Source organism: Sturnira hondurensis, unplaced genomic scaffold, assembly GCF_014824575.4.
Source record: "Sturnira hondurensis isolate 20B ecotype Veracruz unplaced genomic scaffold, ASM1482457v3 Scaffold0004136, whole genome shotgun sequence".
In the NCBI taxonomy this organism is placed as follows: domain Eukaryota; kingdom Metazoa; phylum Chordata; class Mammalia; order Chiroptera; family Phyllostomidae; genus Sturnira; species Sturnira hondurensis.
Genome location: NW_028076767.1, coordinates 2078472 through 2106427, shown reverse-complemented (window position 1 = coordinate 2106427; position 27956 = coordinate 2078472). Strand labels below are relative to the sequence as shown.

General features: G+C 40.5%; 1 protein-coding gene across 1 annotated transcript in view; it reads left to right on the top strand.

Annotated features, from left to right (window-relative positions):
* The window catches only part of PARD3B (par-3 family cell polarity regulator beta), a 976716-nt gene that overhangs the window by 689371 nt on the left and 259389 nt on the right, over positions 1-27956 (top strand). Inside the window, exons 17-18 of the mRNA XM_037043522.1 lie at positions 3863-4069; positions 4807-5044. Coding sequence (XP_036899417.1) covers positions 3863-4069; positions 4807-5044 — 445 coding nt within the window. The remainder of the gene's footprint in view (positions 1-3862; positions 4070-4806; positions 5045-27956) is intronic.

The window sequence follows — 27956 nt, the reverse complement described above, 5'->3', positions numbered from 1 at the left end:
TTTATTTTAAGGGAATACTTGGCACCTGGAACTTGAAGAATGTTTTTATTATACCACCTTCAGAATAATTTTTAACATGTGAGATCCCTCTTCTAGCGCCCTTGGTAACCATTTTATCATTGATTGTGAGAAGTTTGTGTATGTCAAGTTCATATTTCTGATGGCAAGATAAAAGTTTATCAGGATCTGAGAGAATACAGTCACTGACATAGAAGTCATAAGTTAAAAAATAAAGTCTCGTTACTGAACATTGGAAGAAGATTTGTTCCTTGGCATTTGCAATAACCTAAGCTGGCCTGGAAATCATTGAACAAGTCATACTCAGAGTAGCTCTGTATCGGCTCGAAGTGGGATACGTAAATGCTCAAATTTGGACAGAGTCCACCCTGTGACTGATAACACGTGGTGTTCATAGATCTCTCAGACAATTACTTAAACTCAGCCACGCCAGGATCATATCAGCTACAGATGAAAACGTGAGGAGTGATTGTACTTCAGGATGACGTCAATGGCATAGAATGACTGAGGTTTTGATTTTGATTAATTACTTATTTTTTATTATCCCTTCAAAGAGACCTTTACTGTTAATTAGTGAGAGCCTTGAAAAAAATACGACTTGGGTAAATAGGCTAAAAATAGACAGTGAATATTTGCATTTTAAAAGGTACAGAATTCCCGATGCAATGTGAACCCAAGCTAGAATTGGTATGGATCAAAGCAGAAAAGAAGGGTCAAATGTGACCATTTATTGTGCATCATAAAACTTTGCATGGTTGGTGCTTTATTCCAAGTGTTCTGTTGGCATTTAGTGCTGATGCCCCTCAGTTGACATAACAGTCCCTCCCAGTAACCTTGAGCTTTGGTCAGCAGCTTTCTGACACATAAAGGAAACGTGACCCCTGGTCAAGGTCCATGGCAGAGTCCCTTTCAGTTGGCGATTCAGTTTGGTTAGGTCAGTGCACCTGTAAGCATTTGTAAAGACTTTGGATTCTTCTCTCTACCCTCCATTGCTCTCCCGCTGCCACCTCCTGTTTACTCCCCAGGAATAAATACAAACATTTTTTTCCAGCCTGGAAACCCCCAGAGTCCACGTTGCCACCTAGGATTCAACCACCCTTTTTGCTTTTCGTTTTACCAGGTACTATTCATTACATCCAAGAGAGCTAGGTTGTCATTTTGGTGAACATCAGTTGATGCTTCTAATTTGTGACTTCTCTTAATGCAAAGTGAATTCCTTGCTGGCTCTATTAATCCTGCAAAATCCAGTTTGCTTAGAATGACTAACACTGTATTTGTTCGTTCTCAGATATAACTTCTTGCTAAGCTTCAGAGGAGCCCCTTTTAGATAACATGCCTTACATCTTGGATGCTTTATTCACTTTCATGTTCCCTGGAATTCATTGCTGCAGGTTGATGTGAATACTTACAGTTTGGTTTCTAATATCATCTCCTGGATGACAATTAATAAATAAAAGATGGTTACTATTGTGGACAGAAGAATGAGGCTTTCTCAGATACTTTTCATCTTCATGTTTTCACCGACGTCATACCAGACCTCCTCAGGGCTTGACGGTGTAAAATATTGTCTGTAAGCTCCAAAGCTCTTACAGTTGCTTCAGTGCTCCAAGCCTCTGTGTTGCTTTTTGTTTGCTTGTCAGAAATGATCTTACTGGATCTCTGTTTCTTCCACTTACCATCCTTCCTGGGAATAGAAGAAAGATCTCCCTTCCTGGATTTAAATGTATCCTCTGTATCTATGACTCGAAAGTGGTACTGAAATATGTCCCTGAAATTTCTTGTAATTTTGTTTTGGCTCAGTCACATCTCTGTTGTGTTTACAGGAGACACACGGTCACTCTCTAAAAGGCGGTGTGTCTCGCCATTGTGCGTATTGTTCAAAGGGCAAAATTGCGTTTTGTAAGTTAATGATTAAACTGTAGACAAAAATCCAGTCTTTGCGGTTTGCCTGCTTGACTAGGCTCTGGGCTAATCTAAACTAACACTCTCATTTTAGAGATGAGCAACCTGTGTTCTCGCTTAAGTAGCTTGATCATATCAAGTAGAGTGCAGAGGCAGTGTTTGCCACTTGAGGCAGTGTGGAGCAGAAAAGGTGCAGGTAGCCTGTCTTAGGACAGTTCCCAGTTGTGACACTTACAAAGTATGTCATTTTGGACCAGGTATTTCACTGCTATGTGCCTCAGTTTCCTCATCTGGGGACTAACAATAGTACAGTAGCACAACTATATAAGTTAATATAAGTAAAACATTGAGGCCCTAGGTAGTGTTGCTCAGTGGATTGAGTGCCAGCCTGCATACCAAAGGGTCACCAGTTTGATTCCCAGTCAGGATACACACCTGGGTTTCAGGCTGGGTCTCCAGTTGGGGGCACATGAAAAGGCGACCACACAATGATGTTTCTCTCCCACATGCTCCCTCCCTTCCCCTCTCTCTATAAATACATAAAATCTTTTTAAAAACCCACTTAGGACTAAGCATCGTCAGCTGTCAACATTATTGTCATTATTTTGACTATTCTTAATATATACAGAACATAAAAAAGTGTATATTGTCACTGAATGTTGTGTGTGTTTATATAGGCACTTCATCTTTGTCGTATTTCTTTGTGCTCCTCATGTTACCTAGTACTGTGCTGGGCAATTAGTGGGAGTGTTAACGGTGAGGGTGGAAGCAGGGCAGGAACAGTGATCATAGTTAAAAGGGATAATGCTGTTTAGTGAGCCCTTCTGTATGCTAGGCACTGAAGTGTAGGTTCTTACATACTCATCCCTTAACGTGCACTCAATGTGTATCTACTGAAAAACTGCAAAGTAATTTCATTCCAGTAATGCAAGTATAGCTGCACCATAATAATAATCTCCTTCGTAACTGGAGAGGATTGTGAGCTTTGGCTCTGGTGGGAAAGAGCCCTGATAGAATGCCTTCCAACTTTAAAGTGAGCCTGTGCTGCTGGTATTTATATAGCTTAATCCTGTTATGGACAACTGGGAGCTTGGCTGTGGGTGGGAATGGAGGTCAAGGTCAAGGCCAAGGCCTGGGTGAAAGAGGGCAGAGACTGGGCAAGACAAACAGTATGAGTGAAAAATATTATGTATCAACACAAACAATGAAAACTTATTTAGGTTTTGCTTTTATCTTTTTGAAATACTATGTCATATGAAAGTTACCCCTTTTGTAGATACCCAATGAGAAATAATTTGTGGTGATAAGCATTGACACAGAAAAGTTGTTTTCTTTCTTGCTTTGCTTTATTTATCTATAGACTAAATAAATTGCATTAGCTGTACATGAATAGCCACCAGAGTGAGGTAAAGTTTTTAATCACAAAAGTTGAAATCACATCAATGTTCTTTGATTTCTGTGCATAGTATGGTCCTTAATAATTATAAAAACAGTGATGGAAATAGTACGAGGTATAATGTCTGGGGTGCTTGAGGGGGGCATTGGGAGAAAAGCACTTATATTAGGCTCTGTGTGGGGGGAGTGTGCACATGCACGTCATATACACACACATGTAAGCTCTGTAAATTGCTGTGAACTTTCATGTGTGTGTGTGCTTATGCATATATATGCACACATACATATTTATTTAGATATACAATACAATTTTAATTTTAAATCTTACTGCGACTTTATACAAAAGGAAACTAAGGCTCAAAGAAGCCAAACCACTTGCTTGAAGTCACAGAAGGTGGCAAAGTTTGGGTTTGTCCTCGACTGTCACCCACTTGGCACCCCTTTTTGTAAGCTGCCCAACCAGAAATGTTTTGGGAACGGCAAACCCTTCCTGGACACCACACAGCCTCAATAGGGAAAAGGTGACATGTTGCCCTTTCTTTTCCAGAATCTCCAAGCAAAGATTTCGGGCCAACTCTGGGTTTGAAAAAGTCCAGTTCCTTGGAGAGCCTGCAGACAGCGGTTGCTGAGGTCAGAAAGAATGAGCTTCCCTTCCACAGGCCCCGGCTGCACATGGTCCGCGGCCGCGGCTGCAACGAGAGCTTCAGAGCAGCCATTGACAAATCTTACGATGGACCCGAAGAATTAGAAGCTGGTAGGGCGACATGCTTCCTTAAATGCTTTCTTCATCTCGTTATTATCCACGAATCACAGGCAAGAATGTGCACTTAACTACGGAGAAAAATGATTTAAGGATCCCAATTATATTTTTGATATTAAAAGTAATTCATTTCCCTGATATGTTTTGCCCTTTGGCTTAACGAACACGGAATTGGATAAGGCAATATGCAATTTATTTTACAGTGCAAACGCTAAAGAAATGTTCTCTTTCACTTTCCTACAAGGACCAACTGTCATTTACCCTCGGGGTGGGAGCACTAAGTGTGCGTTTCTTGACATTCTTATTGGAGTCATTAGAAGCAGCATCAACCCGAGGACTGACTGCATTAATTGGGTGGAAGCAGTTGGGTTATTTTTGTCCTCAGAAACCTCTCCTGGAAATAACTCACACCGTGTGTTTCCCACCCAGCATGTGCGCTTGTCTGAGCTGATCAAGGTTAACAAGCTGGCTTTCCGAGAGATTACTGGTGTACTATGTATCAAACCTTTCAGACGACTAGCTAGGCAACCAGTCCTCTCCCACTCCCCACACCAAATCTTGATTGAGGTCACCGGATTTAGGCAGTGGACTCTTCAAAGGGCACAAGTAGCCACATGGAAGAGTAGAACTCCAGAGTACTGTTATTCCTTCTTCTATATTTTACATTGAACGTTCCTTGATATACAAACATAAGTGCCCTGACACAAGTATTGCTTTATTTCTCTGTACAGATGGACTGTCAGACAAGAGCTCGCACTCCGGCCACGGAGCTCTGAATTGCGACTCTGCCCCTCAGGGGAACTCTGAGCTAGAGGACGTGGAAAATAAAGGCAGAAAAATCAAAAAACCAAAAGAGAAGGAGAAGAAGAAGGAGAAGGGCAAATTGAAACTCAAGGAGAAAAAGCAGAAAGAGGAAATTGAAGATCCGGACAGGAAAATAAAGAGGAAGGGATTCGGTGCCATGCTGAGGTATGGGCTTGCTTTGAAGGCTAAGCTGGTTTCGTTGTTTGTTTCTTTGTTTCTTCTGGTAAAATCATTCATTTGTGTGCACTGAAAAATGCAAACTTTCAATTCTCTTTGGCTAAGTGCATAAACATTTAAACAGAGAAAGTGCTTGCTCCTTTTCTGCAGAGGCAGAATGAGACGTCTTGGGTGGCTCTGAAACTCGTGGTGGAAGCTGTTATGTATCTATTGTCCAAGAAAAGCCAGTGCTTGGTAGAGACACAGGCAATTTCTAGAGCCCTCAGTACCTAAGTGTTGTGTGGGTAAATTGAATGTGAGTCCTAAATTGTGTGAATGAAGCACACCCCTGCCCCACCTCGATGATTCTAGGTGTGTGTGTGGCCAGGCCTGTGGGGGCATTAGCTGTCACCAACAGAGGCTCTGCGAGCCAGTGGAGATGTCGCCGGCTCTGGAGTCAGATGGCCCTGGTCTGAATTCACAGCCCTTCCCACAGCAGCTACTGGGCTTCACACACACAGCTTCCCCGAGCCTTACCTTCTCCACTTTCAGAATGGGGCTAGCATACCTGCCCTCTGGACGCAGCGGGGATGAGAGGCGAGACTTGGTGTGCCATCCCTCTGCTGACTAGGCATGGCTCATCGGGGTCCGGTCAGAACACATCCTGTGGCTTAGGGTCAAGATCACCCCCTCTCCTGTTTCTCAGTCTCTGCAACCAGGGGGAAGAGAAGGGCACTATTAAAACAGAGTTTAACCGGTTATATCTGGTATTATGAGGCTGTTAGGTGACTTTTCGTAGGCCACTGCTGTGGACTTTTCAGAGGGCTCCTTATTGGGCCAATAGCTGATGTAGGAGTTTCATTTCCTCACTGACTTCCTGGAACCTTCTGATCTCAGGTGGTACAGCCCTGGAGTCTCCTTACCCCGGCTACTAGACTTTCGTTCCAGATGGCTGTAGCCTGACTTCGTTGTAGACCATCTCCTTGGCTCACTAGAATTATGATCCCCTGTGCCTCCAAATGACAGAAGTACAGCCTGTTCCCACTGCTCCTTTTCTCCTTTCTCTGCCACAGGGATGCCCCAGCCAGCCTGGCATCTTCAGAATTCTCAGGGCAGCGTGAAGCACGGCCCTTCTACGGGTCTGTCTCTTCTACTTCCTAAGTAACGTTGAGGAAGTTATTTAATCTCTTTGTGCCTCAGTCTTCTCACCTGAAAAATAGGAATCATAATAGAATCCACCATTATGATGAAAATTGTATTTGTTTACTTACATATAATGTGTTTAGAATAGTGACTGCCAAGTAATAAACATTCTGTTAATGTTAATTATTGTGGTAAGCAGAATAATGGTCGCCTAAAGATACACATGTTCAGTCCCCGGCACCTGTGCGTGTGTTGTGTTGCATCGCAAAAGAGAATTAAGGTTGCTGATCAGCTGACCGTAGATGAGGTGATTGTCCTGAACTTTCCCCAAAGGGACCAGTGTAATCACAAGGGACCTTAAAAGTAGAAGAGGAAGATGTGACTGTGGAAGAAAGGTGGAGAGAAATGCTATATACATGTCTATATCTGCTGGCTTTGAGACTGAGGGGGGAAGTCGTGAGCCAAGGACTGTGGGCGTCCTCTAGAAGGTGGAAAGGTCAAGGGCATGGGTTCTTTCTGGAGAGCCTCCGGAAGGGAACACACGCCTGCCAACCCCTTAATTTTAGCCCGTTTTTATTGTTGAAGCCACTAAGGCTATGGTATTTTTTTATAGCATCAGTAGAAAACTACTACAATTATATCATAATTATAACTACTTCTATAATGACTTAGTAATGTAATTTACAAGGAAAAAATCCTCTTCAAAGTGTAAAAAAAACTAGGAGGGTTTATCTAGTCTATAGATATAAAAAACTGTTACAGCTTCCCATTTTCTAGAATATCACTCAATTAAGCCTTAATTTTATATTTTATTTCACGTTATTTGATTCATGGGTTCGTACCCCACTGCCCATAACACAGAGCTGGCTTTTGTGTTGTTAAATACACACTCTGTTTTCCTTCGATAGGAACCACAGGGCCTCCTAGATCCATAGACATCCAGCAGCTCAGGGTTTGTTCCCTTCCACTATTTTAGCAGAACTCAGATCTGAAAGGTGGTGTTTGATTGTATCTCTGGTGTAAAAATAGCAAGTGTTTTCCATAGCCTTTTGCATCTGAGTTGGTGAGCATATTTGGAGCTTCTGCGACGTGCACATTTTCAACAACGAAGAACACAAAAGCTGTTACCATTAGCAAACAGACTTTGCTTTAATTCTCATCTGTTGCTCAGATGCTATTGACTTAGTTTCTTTCTTATTTAAAAGAGATTGATTGCTTTAAGGTTCTCTAGGAGTTAGATGTGTGGCTTAAATATGTATTATTTTTTCCATTATCTGCATTTCAGGGACAGACACTTTCCTGAACCTGGGGCTTTCGTACAGGTTGTGTGCTTGTGCCATGGCACCTGGCCAAGGACGTGAGTGAGGACTGGGATTCTGCTTTCTCCTCCTCACTGAGCCTTGCCCAGCGGGAGTGTGAATGTGCTGACCGTGGTGTGCTTGTAAAAACCTAAGTGCTGTGTGCTTTTCTGATAGTAGCTGATCCATTCCGGTTGAGGAGGATAAGAAGTCAGTAGTACACTTTAGCTCATTAGGTAATTTAACGCACTCCTGGTACTTTTGAAAAAAATTACCTGGGATCTCATTAGTCTGTATCTTTGCGTGTTTTGTCTGGTTCCCGGATGCTTATTCTTTGCTGATTTCAGAATGATTCCTTGCAGGTTCAACTATGGCTTGTACGCAGGCCAGAACTTACTATGGAAAAGTATGCAGCTCTAGAACCTATTGCCTTTGGTGGTTTTCCTGTATTCTGTGTGCCTGCTGTTAAGAGAGAACGTTAGGAAACTGAGCCGCTTAAATTTCTCCGTGATGTGTTGGGATTCCTTTAGGCCTTGTACTCAGTGCGGCACCACCCTGCAGCGGAAGGACCTCCTGCGGCTCCTGGTAGCCCAATGGTGAATGAAGCTCAAACCCTCAACAGACATGCCCATGGCTCTCAGTCTCTGGCCGCCTCACTGGGATCTAGCAGATACCTCCTGAGTATGGAACAGAAATGTCCTCCGGCTAACAAAAACGTGCCCTGTCTAGAGTGAACACTCCAGAAATCAGTCCCCGATTTCTTAGTCGTTTAATAACCTTGCTGATCCTTGTATTCTTTAAACTGAATTCTGTCATAGATCTGTGTTTCAAATCCATAGCTTTTATATATTCTCCTCCGTTGTCTGCTGGATTTGGGCCCTGAATGGAAAATCTTGATGTCGTTGATCAAGTACCTTTTTCTGTATGTCTTTATGTGGTTTTGTACTCAGAGGAACTGTGGCCAGTAAACTCTGTTTTAGTGGATTAACAAAGAACAAACTGTAAAACCTGCCAACAGAAACTCCACCCCTGTTTTTAACATTGGTTTGCCTTAACTTATTTGATTAATAACATACATTGAGTGCCTACTCTTTGCCAAGCACAATAATAATTATTCTTCCCTTATTCAATTCTATTAAAGGCACACTTTGCATCAGGCGTTATTCTAGACCCTGGGCATACAGCAATGAAGTTTCTGCTTTTATGGTATATTTTTTGTCTTAGGGAAGGCAGAAAGAATGAGACTTTTGGATTTCTTGACTTTAAAGCAAAAACAAGTACAATGGTGCATAACCATGTAAATTATTGTAACAATGACTTTCTCAGGAGGTAGCAAGCCATTTGCCTGGAATACCTCTGGGACAGAGCAGCACCTTGTCAGCTCACGGAAATTAGCAGTCATTTTATTCTGTGCCAAGCAAGACATCCAGGCAATGGCTCTTGTGGAACTCACATTCCAGTGAGGGAGAGAGAACAACTAACTCAAAATAACAGATTTTTCCGGTTGTAGTGGGTGCTGTTAAGAAAGTAAGAAGTCAGAAGGGATGGTGCCATCTCACCCTTGGTAACTGTCTCCACAGGTAATAGAGCATGCCTCTGCCCAGGCTACTCCGAATTTTTAGCAGCTATGTTATCAGAACTTTGCACATGTTGGGACTAATGCCAAATCACGTTATGCTTGTTTTTTTAAAAAAAATTTTTGCAGCCTATGAATATGGGAAGGTTATTTTTAAACCAACTTCACATAAAGCTATCACAAAAAGCTAAGCCAAATTGTGTCTCCTTTAGTATACAAAGCCCTATTATACCTGAAGTAAACATTCTAAAGAAATGTGGTCTTGAATCTCAACGGCGAACTTGGGTTGCAGCTGTGTGTAACAACTCTATTCCTCCTCGGCTATCAGTTGAATATCCTGTATTGTTACCCTTAACTCAGCTAATGTAGGTGTACCCAAGGGTACGCCAGTTCAGTGTCTGCACAGGAAAATCTAAAGCACAAACCTGAATGACAAGAGGTATTTTGAAAAATCTAGAGGCACTGACTTCTTATTCCTCAGCTTTGCTAATGTAAAGCATCTATGTTCCTTTGCTCTGTACCAAAACATACTATGTCTCTTACTGAAATCAGGCAAGTCTGTAAAACGGCAGCTTTCCTTGAGTTGTTCAAAAAAGAGCACTCCTGTGTGCGTGTGCGCACACACACACACACACACACACTCCTCTTCCACCACCACAAGCAACACAGACTTCACCGCCACCCAATTAATATTCAACCTAGTTAAATTATCTGTCCCTTCCAGGCTCTGAATATTTAAATCTCCAGACCTTCATTAATTCCCTCGAGTCTCACTCTACTCATCAATAAATTGGGGGGTAATACATTCTCTTCAAGTTCTCGTACAATAAACAACAATTCACGTAAACAAAGCTACTGCGACATAGTGCCTGGCTTGGCAGCCTGACTGCTTGTCCGCCCCCCCAACCCCCCCCCCCCACCATCACATAGTGCCTGTGACTTCAAGCCCACTGCATTTCTGTTTTGACTTTTTTCTTCCTCCTCTATCTCTACTTTGTATTTCACGTGTGCACACTGCTTTTTCTTTAGCCTGGACAGTTTTGCGTAATAAACGGCACTAAGTAATGACATAGGTAAAATCATCCAATCATTTACACTTTCTAAGCTTTGCCTCACCCCTTTCTAAATGTAACTGTGAACTATTTTCAAGGTTATCTTATCACTTGGTGGTGCTGAGTACAGATGAAAATGGACTCAAATAGAGAAACAGGGTTGTTTTTCCTTTTTTTATTCAAGTCTTTGAGAACAGAGTATATGGATGGTTTTGGACTTGATATTCTTAATGCACAGCTCATAGTTACTTCACTGTGCTGCCTGGGAAGTTGCCTTATCGTGCATTCCCCATAGAGATGCATTCTGACTCAATTTTTAAATTAGGTTAGAGAGAGACTGGATACTTATATCTCCAGGGAGCATGACATCTGTGTCATATACTTCTCCTCTTTATCTTCATCGCATAACAGCTGTTACAGGTCTTGTGTACAATAAATATAATGTGGTTTTGCCTGTTATTACCTCTTTCTAGACAGTGGATGTAACGTGCCTGGGGGGTCCCTTCAACTTTGTGGGTGTGAAGGGTAGCCTCGTTCGTGTAGCCAGGCCAGTGAAATTTAACGGTCATTTCCCCTAAGTCAAAAGGCCGACAACAGGCTAAAGTTAAGGTGCTTTGCTTCGTGAAGTAGACGCCAGTTTGAAACATGGAATTTCCAATGAGAAAGGAGAGCCAAAGTAGGTCAAGGTTCTTAGTTCAGCCTCAAGCTGTATATAGAAATACTCATATGTTGAATACAGAGAACCTTACAAATCAGGGAGAAATGGCTGCATGTATCAAGCCTGAGTAAAATATGGCTTTGGCAAAATAATAATAATAATAACAACAACAACAATAGTAATAATAATAGTAATAAAATTTGCATAGCAAAGCCTACTATGAGTACAGCCACCCATCCTTCTCTCCATGGCTTTCTGTGATTGCAGAGGAAAAGAAACAGGAACTGCAAAAAAGTCAGAATTTTGCTACATTCATTTTTTGTCTCTTTGGTAACTGAATTTTCTCACCTCACAGTTCATCTTACATTATTTACATTCTCTTTCACAATATGAGCTACCAATACTTTGTTTCTTCATTTTGTTAATTTGCCGATTTTCCCTTGAGCTAAGTGTCCTGGCAATTTTAATTTTTTGTTCAAATTGCCAGAATCATGGCCCTTTTTTAAAAATTTTCATTGTTACTATCACAGGCTTGGGCTTAAAATGCTACAAAGTATGACCAGCAGCGTTGAGCCCGTAATAGAACTGCAAAGCACAGAGCAGAGCACACTTACGTTGACTTCCATTAAGCCCAGTGGTGTGATAGCTGCCAGTATTTATATATGTCTGTATTATGCATCCCAGCCTTTGTTCCTTTGCTACAAAGCACAGGAGAGAACAATTAGCACCTTGATGTGAATAAATCGTAAACAGGAGAGCATAAAGGAGTGACTGAGACTGCCCAGGTGAATGGGGCAAGTGATACAAAATGATGGAGATAGATGTGCAGAAAAGCATAGATTACATTGGATCAAACACTTTAGGCTCGTTCTTTGACATTTATTTCTTAACTAGAAGGAGACCCAGAGACAGAGGGGCTACTCCTTGGATGGGTGGAATACGAAAACGAATGGGCTGCGGCAGGGCCCAGTGTGCAGAGTATGCCTGGTGTCTGACTTCATTAATTTTTTTTTACATTTTGCAAATCTCTTTAATGATTGTCTCAGTAGAAAACAGCTAGATTCACATATCTACTTTCTAAAATAACAGTTTTATTGAGGTTTAATTTACATACCATCCCATTCACTGATTTGTAGTATAGAACTCAATGGTTTTTCGTATACGAGGTCTGTCTGGAAAAAGTCCAGCCATTTTTAATATAACAAGAATGATAGGTGAGACATTGATGTAACCTGACAGCCAGAGAGAGTGGACTGGAATGAACATGTGTAAGCAATGACAACTTCACTGTACTAGCCAGTCAGAGTGGTAGATGCCATTGAGTGAGCATGTGTACCGTGTGGTTGTTGCATTCAAGATGACTGAGCAAGTAGAGCAACAAATCTGCATCAGATTTTGCATTAAGCTTGAACATTCTTCTATGGAAACTATTTGCATCCAAATAATTTCAGAAGGCACAGCTATGGGCAGCTGGTGATTGGCAGCTTCATCATGACAGCGTGTCCAGTCATGGGTCATGTCTCGTACAGAGATTTTTGGTGAAACATCAAATCACCCAGGTGACTCAGTCCCACTACAGCCCAGATTTGGTGCCCTGTGACTTCTGACTTTTGCCAAAACTAAAATCGCCTTTGAAATGGAAGGTATTTCTATCTGTTGATATTGATGAAATTCAGGAAAATATAATAGGGTAGTGTTTGGGGGAACTGTGTGAGGTCCCAAAGTGCCTGCTTTGAAGGGGACTGAGGCATCATTGTCCTGTGTACAGTGTTTCTTGTATCTTGTATCTTATTCACTAAGTGTCTCTATTTTTCATGGTATATGGCTGGATACCTTCTGGACAGACCTCGTATTCACAGAGTTGTACAACAATCACCACAATTAACTTAGAACACTTTTGTTACTCCCAAATGAAGCATTGTATCCAATGGATACAGCACTGTATCCATTGTATCCATTAGCATTCACTCCCTATTTCCACTCACCCTCCACCCCTATGGCCCTGCCTTGGGCAACCACCCAGCTCCAGTCTGCCTTTGTGGGTCTGCCTATTCTGGACATTTCATAGAAAAGAAATTGTACAATGTGTGGTCCTTTGTGACTGGTTTCTTTCACCTAGCATAATGTTTTCAAGGTCTACCTATTTTGTAGTGCATCTCAATAATTAATTTTTATTGCTAAATAATATCCCACTGTATTCTCATACCACCTTTTGTTTATCCAGGATTCATCAGTTGATGGACATGTAGCCATATTGCCACTTTCTGACTATTATGAATAATGCTGCTATAAATAGTCTTTTACAAGTTTTTGGATAGATACATATTTTTATTTCTCCTGGGCATGTATCTTGGGGCAGTGGGATATACATATGGCTTGGGAAATTGCTGGGTCATGTGGTAACTCTGTGTTTAGTGTTCAAGTAAATTTTTCAGTTACAGTTGACATACAATACTGTATTAGTTTGAGGTGTACAACCAAGTGATTGGACATTTATCTGCATTACAAAGTGCTCACCCCAATATCTCTAGTACCCATCTGACACCACACATAGTTATTACAATATTATTGACAATATTCCCTATGCTATAATTTATATCCCTGTGACTATTTTTACAACTGGCAATTTGTACTTCTTAATAATTTTTTTCAGCTGTCGAGCATATCTGCAAATGTTTGTTTATTGGTTCTGTTTTTTAATGTGTTTGTAGATGGATGAGGGGCATAGATGGAGTTAATTAGTGTAAAAGTGGATGGATAGCTTATTTTCAAAATCATTTAAAAATCGGATTGCTCTCCATCACCTTCCCTTCCTACCCTTGATCCCTTGATGTGATCTTGATTACTCTGTAGCTCTGTTTATGGCTCTTCAAAGCAAGAGGATTTTCTTATACATAACACAGTGAAAATGATCAGGTACAGTATCAGCTGAAAGCCTTATTGGTTTAATGAAGGTTCTGTTCTCCTCTTAATATGCCTGCACAACTCCCATTAATGTTAATGTGAATTATGAAAGAAAACTGAAAAAGAATAGACCCCTTTATTGTATTATTTTTTCATATAATGAGGTTTGGATTTGTTATCAGATCAGACATCCACTGGAAAAGAAATTGGCTCAACTTTTAGAAAAATTGCTCTACTAAAAAGGGCTTTCACAGGTGGTAAAGTGGAAGGTACAGATTACTAAGTAAACGTCATTGGCATTTAAGGTGAAATCTAATCATTGAAGATTATGGGTTTATAAAATGCAAAAGATTTTCTAATGGACCTATTTGCATACTTATATTAAGTAAATAATAAAACATATTAATAACAGCTTTATTCATATATGTAAATACTCATCGCTCCCTATTGGGGCTGTATTTGCCTAATTTGCCTTTTTACCGCGTCTAGCACAATGTCATGTCCTTGTAGGATGTTTGCTTAATACTATTACATAATGGCATGTATAGATTTAATAATTTGCTTGAGGGGAAAAATGGAATCAGTTCTTTGTTTAGCACCTTTTATCTGAGAACTTCAATGTAGTTTACCAACATCTGTCTTCAAAATGCACGGGAGTTGAATGTAGCAAATAGTAGTTTTATTTTGTGGATGATGAAGCAATGAGACATTTAAAAGTGAAACAGCCGGTCTAGACGTGAAACAGTCTTTGGACTGATATAATACGGAGACCGGCCTTGGTCATTGCTGCTGTTGTATTAGCATCTGATAGCATGTTGACACCAGGCGTAATTCCGTTCACAGACCCTATAGAACCCACACTTCTTTATTTTCCACATTCATTGGATTTCTTGTCCTAAGCCAACATACAAAATAGCAATTTAATAACAAGAGATGCTTCATAGTTAAGGGAATAAGACTTGAGTCTTTGGCATAATAACTGTAAATGTTTTCCTCATAGAATGAGAAAGCAACTTTCCAGAACAATTATAGACAGATATAGAAGGGACACCAAATGAAAGATGGATAAGAGATATACAAATATCATTTGATTGCACGTCTCGGACTGTTATCTCAACCGTGCTGAGTAAGGTCCACCAGGATTTGGGGGACAATCCAGCTTTGCTTCTCCAGCTGACTGCTGATCACTTCTGCCCAGTGGCCCTGCCTCACCCTCAGCTTCAGCATGTCTACAGTCCAATTCGTCACCCACCCATCTAAGTCATCAGCTCACCCCAACTTCCCTGATTCTGTCTGAGGCACTGCCAGGAATCCCATGACATCTGGGAGCCCCCTTTATCCCATCCCCACAGCAATCCAGCCAGTACTTGGAAAGTGTTCTCTCTTGCATCTGGGCCTTTTCTCCGTTTCCAGCACCACACTCTAATCACGGTCGTTCTTTTTTATTACTAGATTGTTTCAGTAGGCTCGTAACTGATTTTTCTCCTTTTCCCCTCTCTTCATTCTGGTTCATTCTAAGCATAGCTACCAATCAGTCATTCATTGTTATCAGACATTTAATAAACACCTTCTACACTAAAATGCAATGTAGTACATTGGCGAAGAGCAGGTCCTCTGGAATCACTGTCCTTGGGTTCAAATCCCAGCTCTATTTGTTTCTAGCTGTCAGTTCTTTAGCAACTACTTTACTATTCAGTGCTTCAGTTTCCTCCTCTGTGAAACTGGAATGATAATAGCATCTACCTAATGAAGTTGGTTTGAGAGTAAATGAGATTATATATGAAAATGTACATAGCATGTTCTTAAAATACAACTTATTAATAGTATTCAGCTCCAGGAGCTAGGATAATTCCCAATTACCTAGTAGTTCTCCAAAAGCCAACTGTACTTTAGAGTCATCTACAGAGCTTGTTCAAATTAGAGATCACTGGACCTTATCATCTGAGATTCTAATTTGTTAGGTTTAGGGTGGGGCCTGAGAATCTCTGATAATTCCGATGCAGCCAAATTCAAACTACTTAGTTTGGTCATTTAATACCCTCTATATGTTTATCCCATTTTTTTTCTATTGTTTTTTTTGTTGTTGTTTATTTTGCCATTGCTTTCTGCATACTGACCAGTATCACCAGTATCGCACGCACTTTGTGAATAAGCCCTAACACACTTTGTGAAGGCCTAAGACTGCGCCCTCTTTCTCTGAGGATGACGTCCCTCCCCTCCTCTCCCCTCCTCCTCCTCCTACCTTCCCTAGCTTTGAGTGTTTCTAGGCTTCTGAAACCCGTCCTAAGCCTCATGTCCTTCATGACTCCTTTGACCTTCATTCCTGTCTTTCTCATCAAAGCTCTTCTAGTTCTTATCTTCTCATTTAGTGTTTCTGATAGGCCAGCTTGGTTTTTAGTGTGGGTTTTACGTGTCTGTCTCCTATCCTCAGTGGGACTTTATCTTTTAAGCCAAGGGACGTCCTCACAATACTTTTCTTAGTGTTGGACCTTAATAAGCTTTTGCTGATTGACTGACTGGCTTAGATGGCGTGCTAATTGGAGTAGACTTACTTGGATATTAAAGTGTTGTGCCCTTTAGTCATTCTAGATAACAGTATTAAAAATAATGAAAACAGTGGAAGTGTTTCAAAAATGAAGAGGGTAAACTGCATTGGGAGTTATTATTAATTTCTGCTTGACAAAAAGGTTGAAGGATGTGTTAACTGGTAATAGTAACCAGCTGTTACCCATCCCCACTGAGGACAGTGCTAGAGAAAATGGGACAAAATCACTATCAGGAAAAAAAAATGAGGTTAGATATAAAAAAGAAAATGGTTGTTAAGCACTGGAATGAGGTTTCTGAACAGGTTGTGGAATTGACCTCCCTGAAGTACTTTAAAACTAGGAAGGATAAATATCCATCTAAAATGATAGGGGAAAAATGTCGATCAGTTCTTACTTGAGTATCTATTAAATGCTACTCTGGGGAAACCAAGAAAGAATATACAATATGAACCCTTCACTTAAACTCACTGTCTAATTACGATGACCCATAAATACAAAAGGATCAGCAATGGGGGCAGGATTTGCAGTTAGGAACTAAATGGTGAGGCTGTGACCAAAGTGCCTTGGAATTCAGATGCATCCTCTCCGATTACTCCCTGCCTCGCCAACCCTAAAAAATATATACTTTAGGCCCTTTTTAACTAAGTGGATTTTTGACATCTCTTTCCAAGTTGCTTTTCTAGATTGAGCTGAACATCTCCAATCTTTTCTGAAATAATGCATTTAATACTATTGGGCAAGAAACTGCAAAGTATGAAAAAAGCATAGAGGATGTTGTGATAAGCATAAACCAATTTTTCTTACTTTTTCCCCCTGACGTCTTCATTCATTTAACAGGCACGGATAGATTGCCTAATCAGAAGCAGTCGGAGAGCTCAGTTTGGAGATACCCACAATGAACAAGTTTGTGGGTTCTCATGTTACCTGTAACTCTTCAAAACCTGGTGGGCCATGAATATTCTAATACTAAAGTGACATGAAATTTACTAAGCTCCTTTCATATAACCAGAGCATCCCCGTATCCCAAGAATACTGGGATGGTTGACGCACTGGTAGTGTATTGGGGAAAATACTGACAAGTGAGATGTCTTCATATCTAAACTCAGCTGTGTAACTGGCTTCTTGACTGGAAGTTCTGCTTTTCCCTGAAAAAGCACACTTTTCATGCCCTTGCAATATGTGTGTAAATCATCACTGTGGCCATCAACTACTTACCCATTCACTGGAAGGGATTCGAGGGTGAAGGTGTCCATAGGTTAAAATACAAAAGGGTTGGTTATCTGAAAAATCAATTTCTTGAGGTGAAACGGCACTGAATGGAGGGCAATTGCCCAGACTGTGAATATTTAATTTGCCAAAATTGAAAATTTAACTAGCAACAAGATGAGAAATTTGGCTTTTAAACATACAGCGGTGGGCAGAAGTGGGTTTCCTGTTGTGAGGACATGACACAGTGTACTCTTGTATTATGATTTGTTTATTAATTATTCTTAATCCACCTTTGCCATCCCCTGTGTTGAAACTCAGAGTGCCCTTGGGTCTGTGAGAGGGTGACCCCCTTATCCCTGGCTAAGCCCTGAAAATTCCACGTCTCAAGAAGCTCCTCAATTTTAAGGAAATCAGGACAGTCAGTCACCCCAGCCTCCATTTCCAGGTGAAAAACTGTCCTGAAGAACCATCATCTGATTCTTCCCACCTTTTCCGTCCTTGGTGTATAGGCATTCAAATTTTTTTTGAAAAATAAAAAAATAATTATTTGAATTCCACAAGTTTTTAAAAACTTATACTATAAACTTAAAAAAAATAAGAGAGTGGAAGGTATAAAAGAAAACAGCTCTGCTGTTATCTTTGTGTTTTGTGCCTGCTTTAATCTCAGCTGCCATTTACTCCTCTAAGCGTTTGAGTATCGGAAAAATCCATAGAGCTCCAAAAATCAAAGCAGAAATGTCTCAGCAGAGAATGACTAAAAGCAGCACCTCAACTGCCAACAAAAGAAGTCTTAAAATATTATATAATTTAAAACTCAAGCATGAGAGAGCTGGAGGCACATCACCCAGAAATAATGCTGGTGACTCCGATTGCAGGCAAAATCGCCAGTGAACAATAAAAACCCTAATTCTGGGGCTTTTGGTATTAGTTCCTCCCATTGATAGGTTTCTTCTCCCTCAGGAACTATAATTTCTCACTTTAAATTTGAACTCTAGTCAATGTATAGTAGAAAATCAATATCATAGATTTGTTCTGCTTTCCTTTTGCCTCCTGGAATTTCCAAAGTGTGTGAAGGAACAGCTTTTATGATGAAGATGGACTGTAAAATGAAAGGAGAGGCTTTGACCGATTTCCTAGAACTTTGACCCAGTCTTCGCCCAGACTACGGGTGCCGCCTGCAGGTCTCCACCGTGCCTTCATTATCCCCAATCTACTGGGGTATTTAATGTCTGCAGTCATGTGATGACTGAAACATATCACTCTTTGTGAAAACTCTTTGGCAAGCTAATTGGCTTTTGCTGTGCGAATATTTTTTTCTATTTATCCTACGTTGTCCCCTCATTTTGTTTTTCTATTTTCAATTACAATGTTCTCTCTCTCTCTCTATCTCTCTCTCTCTCTCTCTCTCTCTCTCTCTCACACACACACACACACACACACAGAGTAATCCAAAACCGAGGCATTTATACAGGTGTGGGGACATGGTAGGTCATTGTCATTCCCTCAGGCAGATCAAACTCTCCCCTGACAGTTTGAATCCTTCGGTGAGCCCGCTAACCCCATCTCACCCGCATCTCTTCCGCCTCTGGTTTGATTACTCCAGATTACTCAGGTCTGATTACTTGCATAAGAGCTGGTCTGGATCATCTTGGTATTTTCCACTGGTTTTATAACCACCTGGAGTACGAGACCCATGTCTGATGAGTAGTCCTGTTCTCCCCAGTACTTCTGCCTCTGCTTCGTTTCTGCCCCCTGCCCCTCCATATCTCCTCATAATTGTAACTCAATTTCCCAGTTCCTCCTGGTCCCGGTTTTTGGAACTAAACACAGAGACAGATTGATTATCTATAGTCTCTTCCCTGACTCTGGTTAACTTTGTGTCCGTTCTCTCCACACTGGACACCTAGTAGCCCAACCACAGAGCTCAGTGAACCTGTGGAGCTCCGAGCAATCATGACTCTTAGCCAGATACCACCTCCCTGCCACGCTGGCTTCTCCCGTGGGGTCTGCTCAGTGGACTTGCCTGGAACCCCCCATCCCATGCAGGCCCCACTGTAGAGCCCACTGTCCTAGACCAGAGCACTGTTACAGCAGAACTTACTGCTGACAGGTCACACCCAGTGTGCTGGCTCCTGGCTCCATGTCCAGCCCCATATATCTAGTTACAGGGCATTTTTTCTTGAACCTCATGCATTTTATCTGACTTTATTCATCTGTCATTTGCTCTTCTCTCTCTCCCATGGCCTGCGTTTCTGATGAAATATGCCTGAATGAACTACTCGAAGACTAGCTGGCTGACCTCTGCAAGTCAGGCTGTACGCCTTTGTGTAAATTCTCCAGCCATTATTCATCCTAGTTGGTGGGGCTCCATCTACTCCCCATCCCAGTGGTGCTGTGGTGTTAAGAGTATCTGACTCCAGTCTGCTATTGCTTACTGCCTGGGCCCATCCAGCAGTGGATCGCTGAGCTAATGCTTGATTCCAAGAAACCTTGTAGAAATAGTGACTGACAGTCACTTTCTATTTGAAATTGCTCCCATTGGCTGATGTGACTTATGCATGACATGACAATTGATATTTTTGCTCATGGTTTTTTTTTTAATCCAAATCATCCATTTGGAAAAACTCAATTATTAATTCCAAAAGAGAGAAACAAGTCCCTGAACAGTGGAGTCTCTGACAGAAGGAACTCTCTTGATTATGGAAATAGAGGCTAAAGTGTACTGATAAGCTCTGCTCTTTAGTTTTGCCTTTTCAGTATTAAACTTTAAATCTAACTATCATGTTTTATTCCACAAGGGACGTATCAGCGTACAGAGAAGTAGTGGAAATAGTGGTGGGTGATAGGATGTAATAGAAATTCTAATAAGCTGTTTAACAATAATATGGCAGGCAGATACCATTTTAATCAGTATTGTCATTAACAACTATCAACAGAGAGCATGAAATGTTCTTGTCTTTGTGAATTATGATTTATGGCTGGCATAGCAGTCACACTGCGCTATATTTATTTTAAAGCGTAGAGACACTGATTAAATGCACATGGCATCTCAAATACAGTTGACATTTTAAGTCAAAATTATTACAGACAAGCAGCCATTCATTTAAGCTGTTGCTCTAAAAATGTGTCTCAACTGATTGTTAATGGAAGAAAGTCTAGCTGGGCCAATGTTTCGATAAGCTGATCCTTTATTTTGCTGGCATATATAGCCTGGGGGGGAAGTTGCCTCCTCTCGTAGGTAGCCTTACAGTTTTGCTGTATCTGGTAGATAGGCCAGCAGATGACAATTGTCTCGTGTACACATACACACACATACATACACACAGATATGATTCTAGATTGCTCAGAGAATTTCCTCCTACTAGGATAAAGTTATTTTTTGTTTCCCTTCCTATAGATCTCCTCTGAATATCTTACCTTCTAGTCTATGAATGCGCTTAGGAAGTAAGTCTTAAATAATTGATGGCAGCTGTAGCTGAGACATTAATGTCATTTAGGGATGATGGCTTTTGTAATGTATATTACTGCATCTTGCCAATAGACCAGTGACTTTAAACAACCTAAGTGTTTGAGTATTGATTGTTGATTTACAAGATTGAGGCCAATACTAATTGTGTCTGAGAGCATACTTATGCACTATGTCCGTGAAATCTTTGATCTGTTTTCATGTTTATGTCTTTTTTTTAACTCAGAGCTTTCTTAGATTTTTAAAATCTTCTTACTATGAAATAATTTTACACTTGCAAAAAAAGTTACAAAAAATAGTACAGGGAATTCTTATATACCTTTCATCCAGATTCCTCGGATGTTAACACTTTACCCCATCAGCTCTAGCATTGTCTCCCTTTTCCTCTCCCTCGGTGTGGATGTGTGTGCAGACGCACGTGGCCTTGCATTTTCGGTCCAAATCCCTTGAGAGGATTTGCAAACCAATGACCTTTTACCCCTCAACCAACTTCGGAGCCAGGGCTGCCTCGTTGCCTCATTTTTACCCTGTGTTTGAGAAAAGTAAAGAGCTGGCCTCATATTAACCTCAAACCAGTGGAATTAAAATGATCAAGCGATGAAGGTAGAGACTTCAAACATGATTACGGGTCAAGAAAACCAATATGTGTCATTCTTTCATTTCTTGTGGGCTCTCTTACTACTGTCTAATCTGTAAGTTAAGTCAGCATTGAGTACTGACAAGTAATACACATTTCCAAGGGTGAGATTTATTTCTTTGATGGTTAATGAAACTTCAAAAGTAAGAGCTCTGTGAAAACATGCAGACATCTCATCCCTGCGATAAGGCCTCATTAACCTTCAAATTTATTAGTACAATGGGCTTGAATGAGATGGTAAATAGGAAAAATGTCCCGCTGATTATTATTAAAATTGCTGCAGGAAGATTCTTAGACCTCCAATACTACCTTTTTCTCAGGCTTCTTATTCTTTTTTAGTTTGCTGCAAATAATGTATTGATAAGACCGGAGGAGAGAGCTGGGGAGGCACTCCCAGTCTTTGATCACCGTAGGGCCTTTCTTATCAAAACCTGTGCGTTTGAAAACAAAAAGATGTACAAAGATAAATGGAGTATGGTATAGTAATTGTGGAATTAAATTCATCCACAAAATTTGTAATTTGCCTAATGACGAGGGAAGATCTGCAGAGAATAGAATCTAGTATATTCCTCCAGTCTTTTTTATTACATTTGTTAGTTGTGCAGGATGCTTTATATTGCAGAAGTATCTGACTTTAGGCAAGTGCTTGAGCCTTTTTTAAATTTTTTAAAAATATTTTTATTTGTTTGTTTTTAGAGAGAGGGGAAAGGAGGGAGAAAGAGAGGGAGAGAAACATCAGTGTGTGGTTGCCTCTCATGCACCCTCTACTGGCCCACAACTAGGCATGTGCCCGGACTGGGAACTGAACCAGAGACCCTTTGGTACATAGGCCTGTGCTCAATCCACTGAGCCACACCAGCCAGGGCAAGTGCATGTGACTTTAGAGAGAAGAGGAAGTACAGTAATATGTGGCATATAATAATATAATGTGTAGGTGTAGTTGCTAGAGGATGCGGGATATACATCTGTTGAGGATCAGTCCTTAAATAAGAAAAGACGTGACTTCCTGAACATTTATTCCACCTTATGCAGAGAGCGAAACAGCAGGATCCAAGAGTGTCCCTCAGCACAGGGCTGTCCCAAAGTGACACAACTGTGGTGCTAACAACCTTCCTGTGCACATGGCCACGTGTTGCTGAATGTGTTCGTGGTGCTAGCTGAGGGTGGTGTGGTTCTGGGTAGGACAAAAATGGACAAAATGGGGTAAGCACTTTACAGGTCCTTGTCTTCTTTCTGTATGTCATGGTTTAGTTAGTCACAGTTAGTCACTCTCGTCTTCCTGTGAAGGGAATAGGTCTTTGAGTGTTTGTGACCAAATATCTTCCATAAAAAGGATAATATAACTTTATGAAGCACCTTGAAACTAGTAGCCAAAAGGTAGTATAAATGTCATTGTATTATCATTGATGTCTCTTTTTAACTCAGTTAAAAGTAAATTGGTAGAAAGCACTATTATAAGTATTTTGTGAGTGCTAGTATGTTATTATGCTCTACTGGATAGATTAATTATATCCTGTCAAGGTTTATGGTAAAGAATTTCTAGAAACAAATCTTTTTTTCTGATCTTCTGGAGACTCCACATGCAATGATAGTGTTTATGAGGCACACGTGACTTTAAACTTCTAAGACACGGTCCTAGGATTGTCTAAAAGTTATATGCAAAATTTTGACCATAAATGAGTATGCATAATTTTATGGAAAAAGAGTTCATAACTTCCTTCTAATTCCCAAAATGCTTTATTACTAAAAAGAAGTTAAGGACCATTTTATGATGGATGCAGCCTCTGCATGGCCCTCTGATGGACACATCTCTGTGATTGGGATAGGAATGTCACCTGCTGGGGAAAGAATAACAACCGTGTACAGTGCCCGTCTCAACATCTTTCATAGCTCAAAGGTAGACCGTGGTTTGGAGGTAACCACCTCAGTGCAGTGTCAGGGGAACTGTCCACCATGGAAGGGTGTTTATTAAAGACTGTCTCCTTTCTAGTACTTTCTAGCTAGGTTCTATCAAGTGCAAATGAAATACAGCTTTCCTCAATCTAAGAATTATGACTCTTTTCAGGGGAGTCTCTCTGTGTTGATATTTATCTGTGCTTTTCAGGAAATACTGATGTTTCCTATCTGTTATCACAACTCAGACCAAGAAAAGTTCAAGTATGTTGATGAGCTCCTTGTGTTTCATACCGCTGGGAGTGTATTACACACCTTCTGCTTTTTGTCAGGGTTCTTACCGTGTGTAATGGGACTAGGTTGTAGTGTCGTTCTTGGCCGTGAGGTTTGCTAATTGCACAATAAACTCCAAACTGTGAAATGATCAGTTTGGGACTTGCAAATCTATAAAATATTTTTTCCTATTAATTTATCAATTCTGTGTATTTAAAATCTTTACCAGGAAGGTACTTAAAATAAGAAGTGGCTATAATAAAATGTATAATGTTTACCCATAAATCTTAATGTTATAGTAAAATAATTTATGCTTAGCTTAGTCTTGTAGAGCAATGCTAGTTTTATTACAATTTAAAAAATTGATATATCTTCAAAAAAACAAGGATATCCTATTTGACACAAATTAACCATTCAAGGAAGAAGAAACAGTGATTTCCGTTCTCGAAAGGGCAGGCAATTAGAGATACAAGGACAGTTGTAGTGGAGTGTTTCGACCTTCTCTTTGAAATGAGGAATGTTTGAAAATGAATTCTTTCATTTCCACTGAGATCACTCCTTCCTTAACATTATGCATGCTGCTAAGTTCTGTGATCCTGCTCTCTCATTGTATTCCTTTTAGCTTTCTGGCTGCTCCTTCGAGCTCCTCATACTAGCCTCTTAGTAAAAGTTGACATTCCTGGACCCCTCTATTCCATTCTCTCTTCTCGCCATTCTCTCTTTTCCTTTCTCTCCTAGCCCCACAGTTGGCTGGAACATTGGGGAAGTAATGTTGCTTGTCTGCCCTTACTTACTAAGGCTATGCAGAAGGTGCAGAAAGAGATGCACCCTTTCTCCGCCTCCTCAAAATCTAATTCATGACCAAGTCCCATGAATTCTACTTGTGAAGTATCTAAATTCTTTCTCTTCATTTTCGCCGAAGTTTTTGGCTCAGATTCTCCTCATTAATCTCCAGATTAAAGCAACGGACTTCTGAGTGGTCTTAACTTTCTCTTTCAACCCACCCTCTACAGTGCTGCCTGTATGATCTTCCCAAACATAAGTCTGATCTCCTGCCGAAATCATTGCAGCGGCTTTACAGGGCCTTGAAGTGCTTAGACGTCTCGGCTGCCACACAACGACCCCCTTCTGCAGCCGCAGCTGAGGACATGGAATGATCGGAATGTGCTATGAGAGCATTAAGCCAGTCAGCGTTTGGGGCCCTTTCTACTTCCTGTGAATAAAATGCCATCTCTCCACCCTTAGGCCAGTACCCTTAACCTGGCCAACTCAGGCGTGCTGGAATGCTGAGTGCCCGGGCCACCTCCTGAAGAGTCCTTGCCAAAAACCACTCTCAGAACTGGGTGCCAGCCAGATGCGTTGCTCATTGAGTCCCACTATTTGAATAGTTAGACATCCGACATTGAGAGTAGAAATTGTACTTATTCCCCTTTGGAGGAATTTGGTTGCAGATAAGGTTTTTGAATTTCACAGTCCATTATTATAATTTACCTATAATTATGAGGGCAAATAACACAAATACACAGTATCATCTTAGACTTCATTGTTTGTGCATCTTAATGTAAAAATCATGTGGTATCTTATGAAATCTTAAACCTGAGGGAATAGAATCTGTAAAAGCTGCCTAATTTGTTGAATTGTTTGTGAAGTATGCTGTTCCCAGCAGGTGGTAGAGACTGATTGGACACGCAGCTTACTAACTCCGAGCAAGTAACCGGCATTAGTTCCTGCTGCTGTAACAAAGTGAATTGGGCCTTGATTATAGCTCCTTTATGAAAATTCTAGGTAAAAACCGCATGCTGGCGAACGGGAATGCTTTGCAAAGACGGATGCATTTTATGTAGCAAAGCCAGAAGCAGTGACACCACATCTTAATGACACTTTACATTCTGCCAACGTGCTTAGCCACAACTTCCTAGACCGCATCATCTAAAGTAAACAAAAATCATATTCCATTAGAGACACCATTTGACAATTGAATTTTTTTGGTGAACTTTTGGCACCCGTTGAAAGAATTGGCTCCAACCCCAGAGAGGGGGTTAATCCTTTTAGGGCCTCATTGCCTGGAAAGTGGTGGAAAGCGATGACCGAGTCTGGGAGCAGCGATGACTCTAAGAGGTGGAATGAGAGAGCTATTCAACAGTTACTGTTTATATGACCACATGTTATTCAATTGTAAGGGACCAGAAAGGGTATTATTTTACTGAGGAAAATTGGGGGGAAATTACAAACAATTCTAGTAGGCCGAAGCTTGGTATAATTAAATGATACAATATTTTTCTTTGGATTTTAATAATTTCTTAAGGTCTCAGGCCATATCTACACAGAGTGATGTTGCATCGCCCAAGGCCGAGGATACTTACTGTAGCATCCACCTGGTGTGGAGATGGGCTCTTCATTAGGTGAAGTAATTGCTACATTCTTGTACAATAGTAAATACTTAGTACGGTAACTATCATGCAGCAAGACAGAAAAAAATCAATATTAATCACAGCAGACAAATGCATCTAGTAATAGCTGAAAACCCTCAAGCACTAGCTGTTCTCTTCAATACTTTCGTTGCTGTTGTTACAACATTCTCCGCTTCTGACGCCAAATCTCTCTCTTGTAAGATCTTTAACGTTTGATATCTCGGTCAGATTGTCAGCGCATCCAGCTCTGTCTTTGTGTGTCTTCTTAGGAAGAGTATGAAAATTCTCTTTGAAGATCTTCAGTAGATGTGTGCACCGTTTTCTTACCGGGGCATCCCAAGGTGGAGCTGATGGAAGGCTTTAGTACTGTTCTGATCACGCCCATCGCTTTTCAAAATCTTGAAGGTTCGGTCTGTAATTTGTACCTCTATACTCCATCTCCCCACTTTTTTTTATAAAGATAGGACCCCGAGTTGCATCTTCCCAGCTTTGTTGCAAATGAGGTCACCCCTGCCTACTTGCAGTGCTAACTAAGGTTGTATCAGGGCCTCAGGTATTACGGCAGCAGTAGAAATAGCTCACCTTTGTGTTAGAGTGCTCATTGCTCTGTGCGTACCAATACTGTCCTGAGTTCCTTACATTCATTAAGTCATTTCCTCTTCACAAGGATGCTATGAAGCAGACACTATTATTATACCCATGGTATTGATTTAGAAACTGGGATATAGAAAGGTTGGGCAAATAGCTCCTGAATGGGCGGAATGGCTGGGAATGGACCCCAACAATCTGGCTCCGTACGTGCTGCTTTCTCTTTAGACTGTTGACTCCTGGCTCCCCAGGTGGTGTTGGCCACCTTAAAGTCATTCACTTTTCTTGCCCCAAGTTTTAAAAAAATAAAAAAGGATAAGAATATAAGAATAAGTTCTATCATTATGTCAGAATTTAATGAGACAATGTATATAAAGTGCTTAACTCAGTTATTGATTAAAAAATAAGTATTCATGTTGCTTTTATTATAATCCTCATGTGACACATAAATGCCACGTGAAGGGATTAAGTCATAGTCATAACTCAGAATCACTAGGTTGGTCATTCCCTGCTCCATTATTTCTGTTAAGAAACTCATTTAGAAAGAGTGGACTCAGTCATCAAGCTTGGGCTCTCTCCTGAAAGCATCAGGTTAAAGAGAAAGCTGTTACAACAAGAAAAGATTCCATTTTTATTAGCAGTTATACCACTCAATTAGAAATTTAAAAAATATGTAGGATAATCTATGGAATGGTATAAGTTTTCAAAACTGCCAGTATTTCCAAAGCATATATTACAAGGAGAACAGAAGAAAACCCTGTTATATCATCTGGTCAGTGTCTATGCCCTGCTTTCAATCTGTCGCATTCTGAGATTGACATTCTACCATTCTTTCTCATTGTCACCTTAGCCTCGTGAGCTTTAGATGCAGCTAAGTTGTGGTGATAACTGCTACAATTTGCAATTTTCAGCTGTATTAGACCTTGATTCATTTTTTTAGCTATTTTATATAACCACCACTAATTTTTTCTTGCAGATAATAAGTAACTTAATGATTTTTATAAATTAATACTGGGTATGAAATTATCAGAGCAGGAAAATCAATATTAGAAAATTTTATTATGAACAATAACAACAAAAATAGAGTAATATGAAAGTAATTGTAAATATTCAAACATCAAATGAATTCATTCATTTGAAACTCATGCTAGAAATTTTATAATCTAAAACTTGCCCATTCTATACTTTTTAAATGTCACTATACTTTTTTAAAATTGTTGTCCCCCTACTTTTTTCATTGAAAATAACATAGCTGGAATCACTGCAG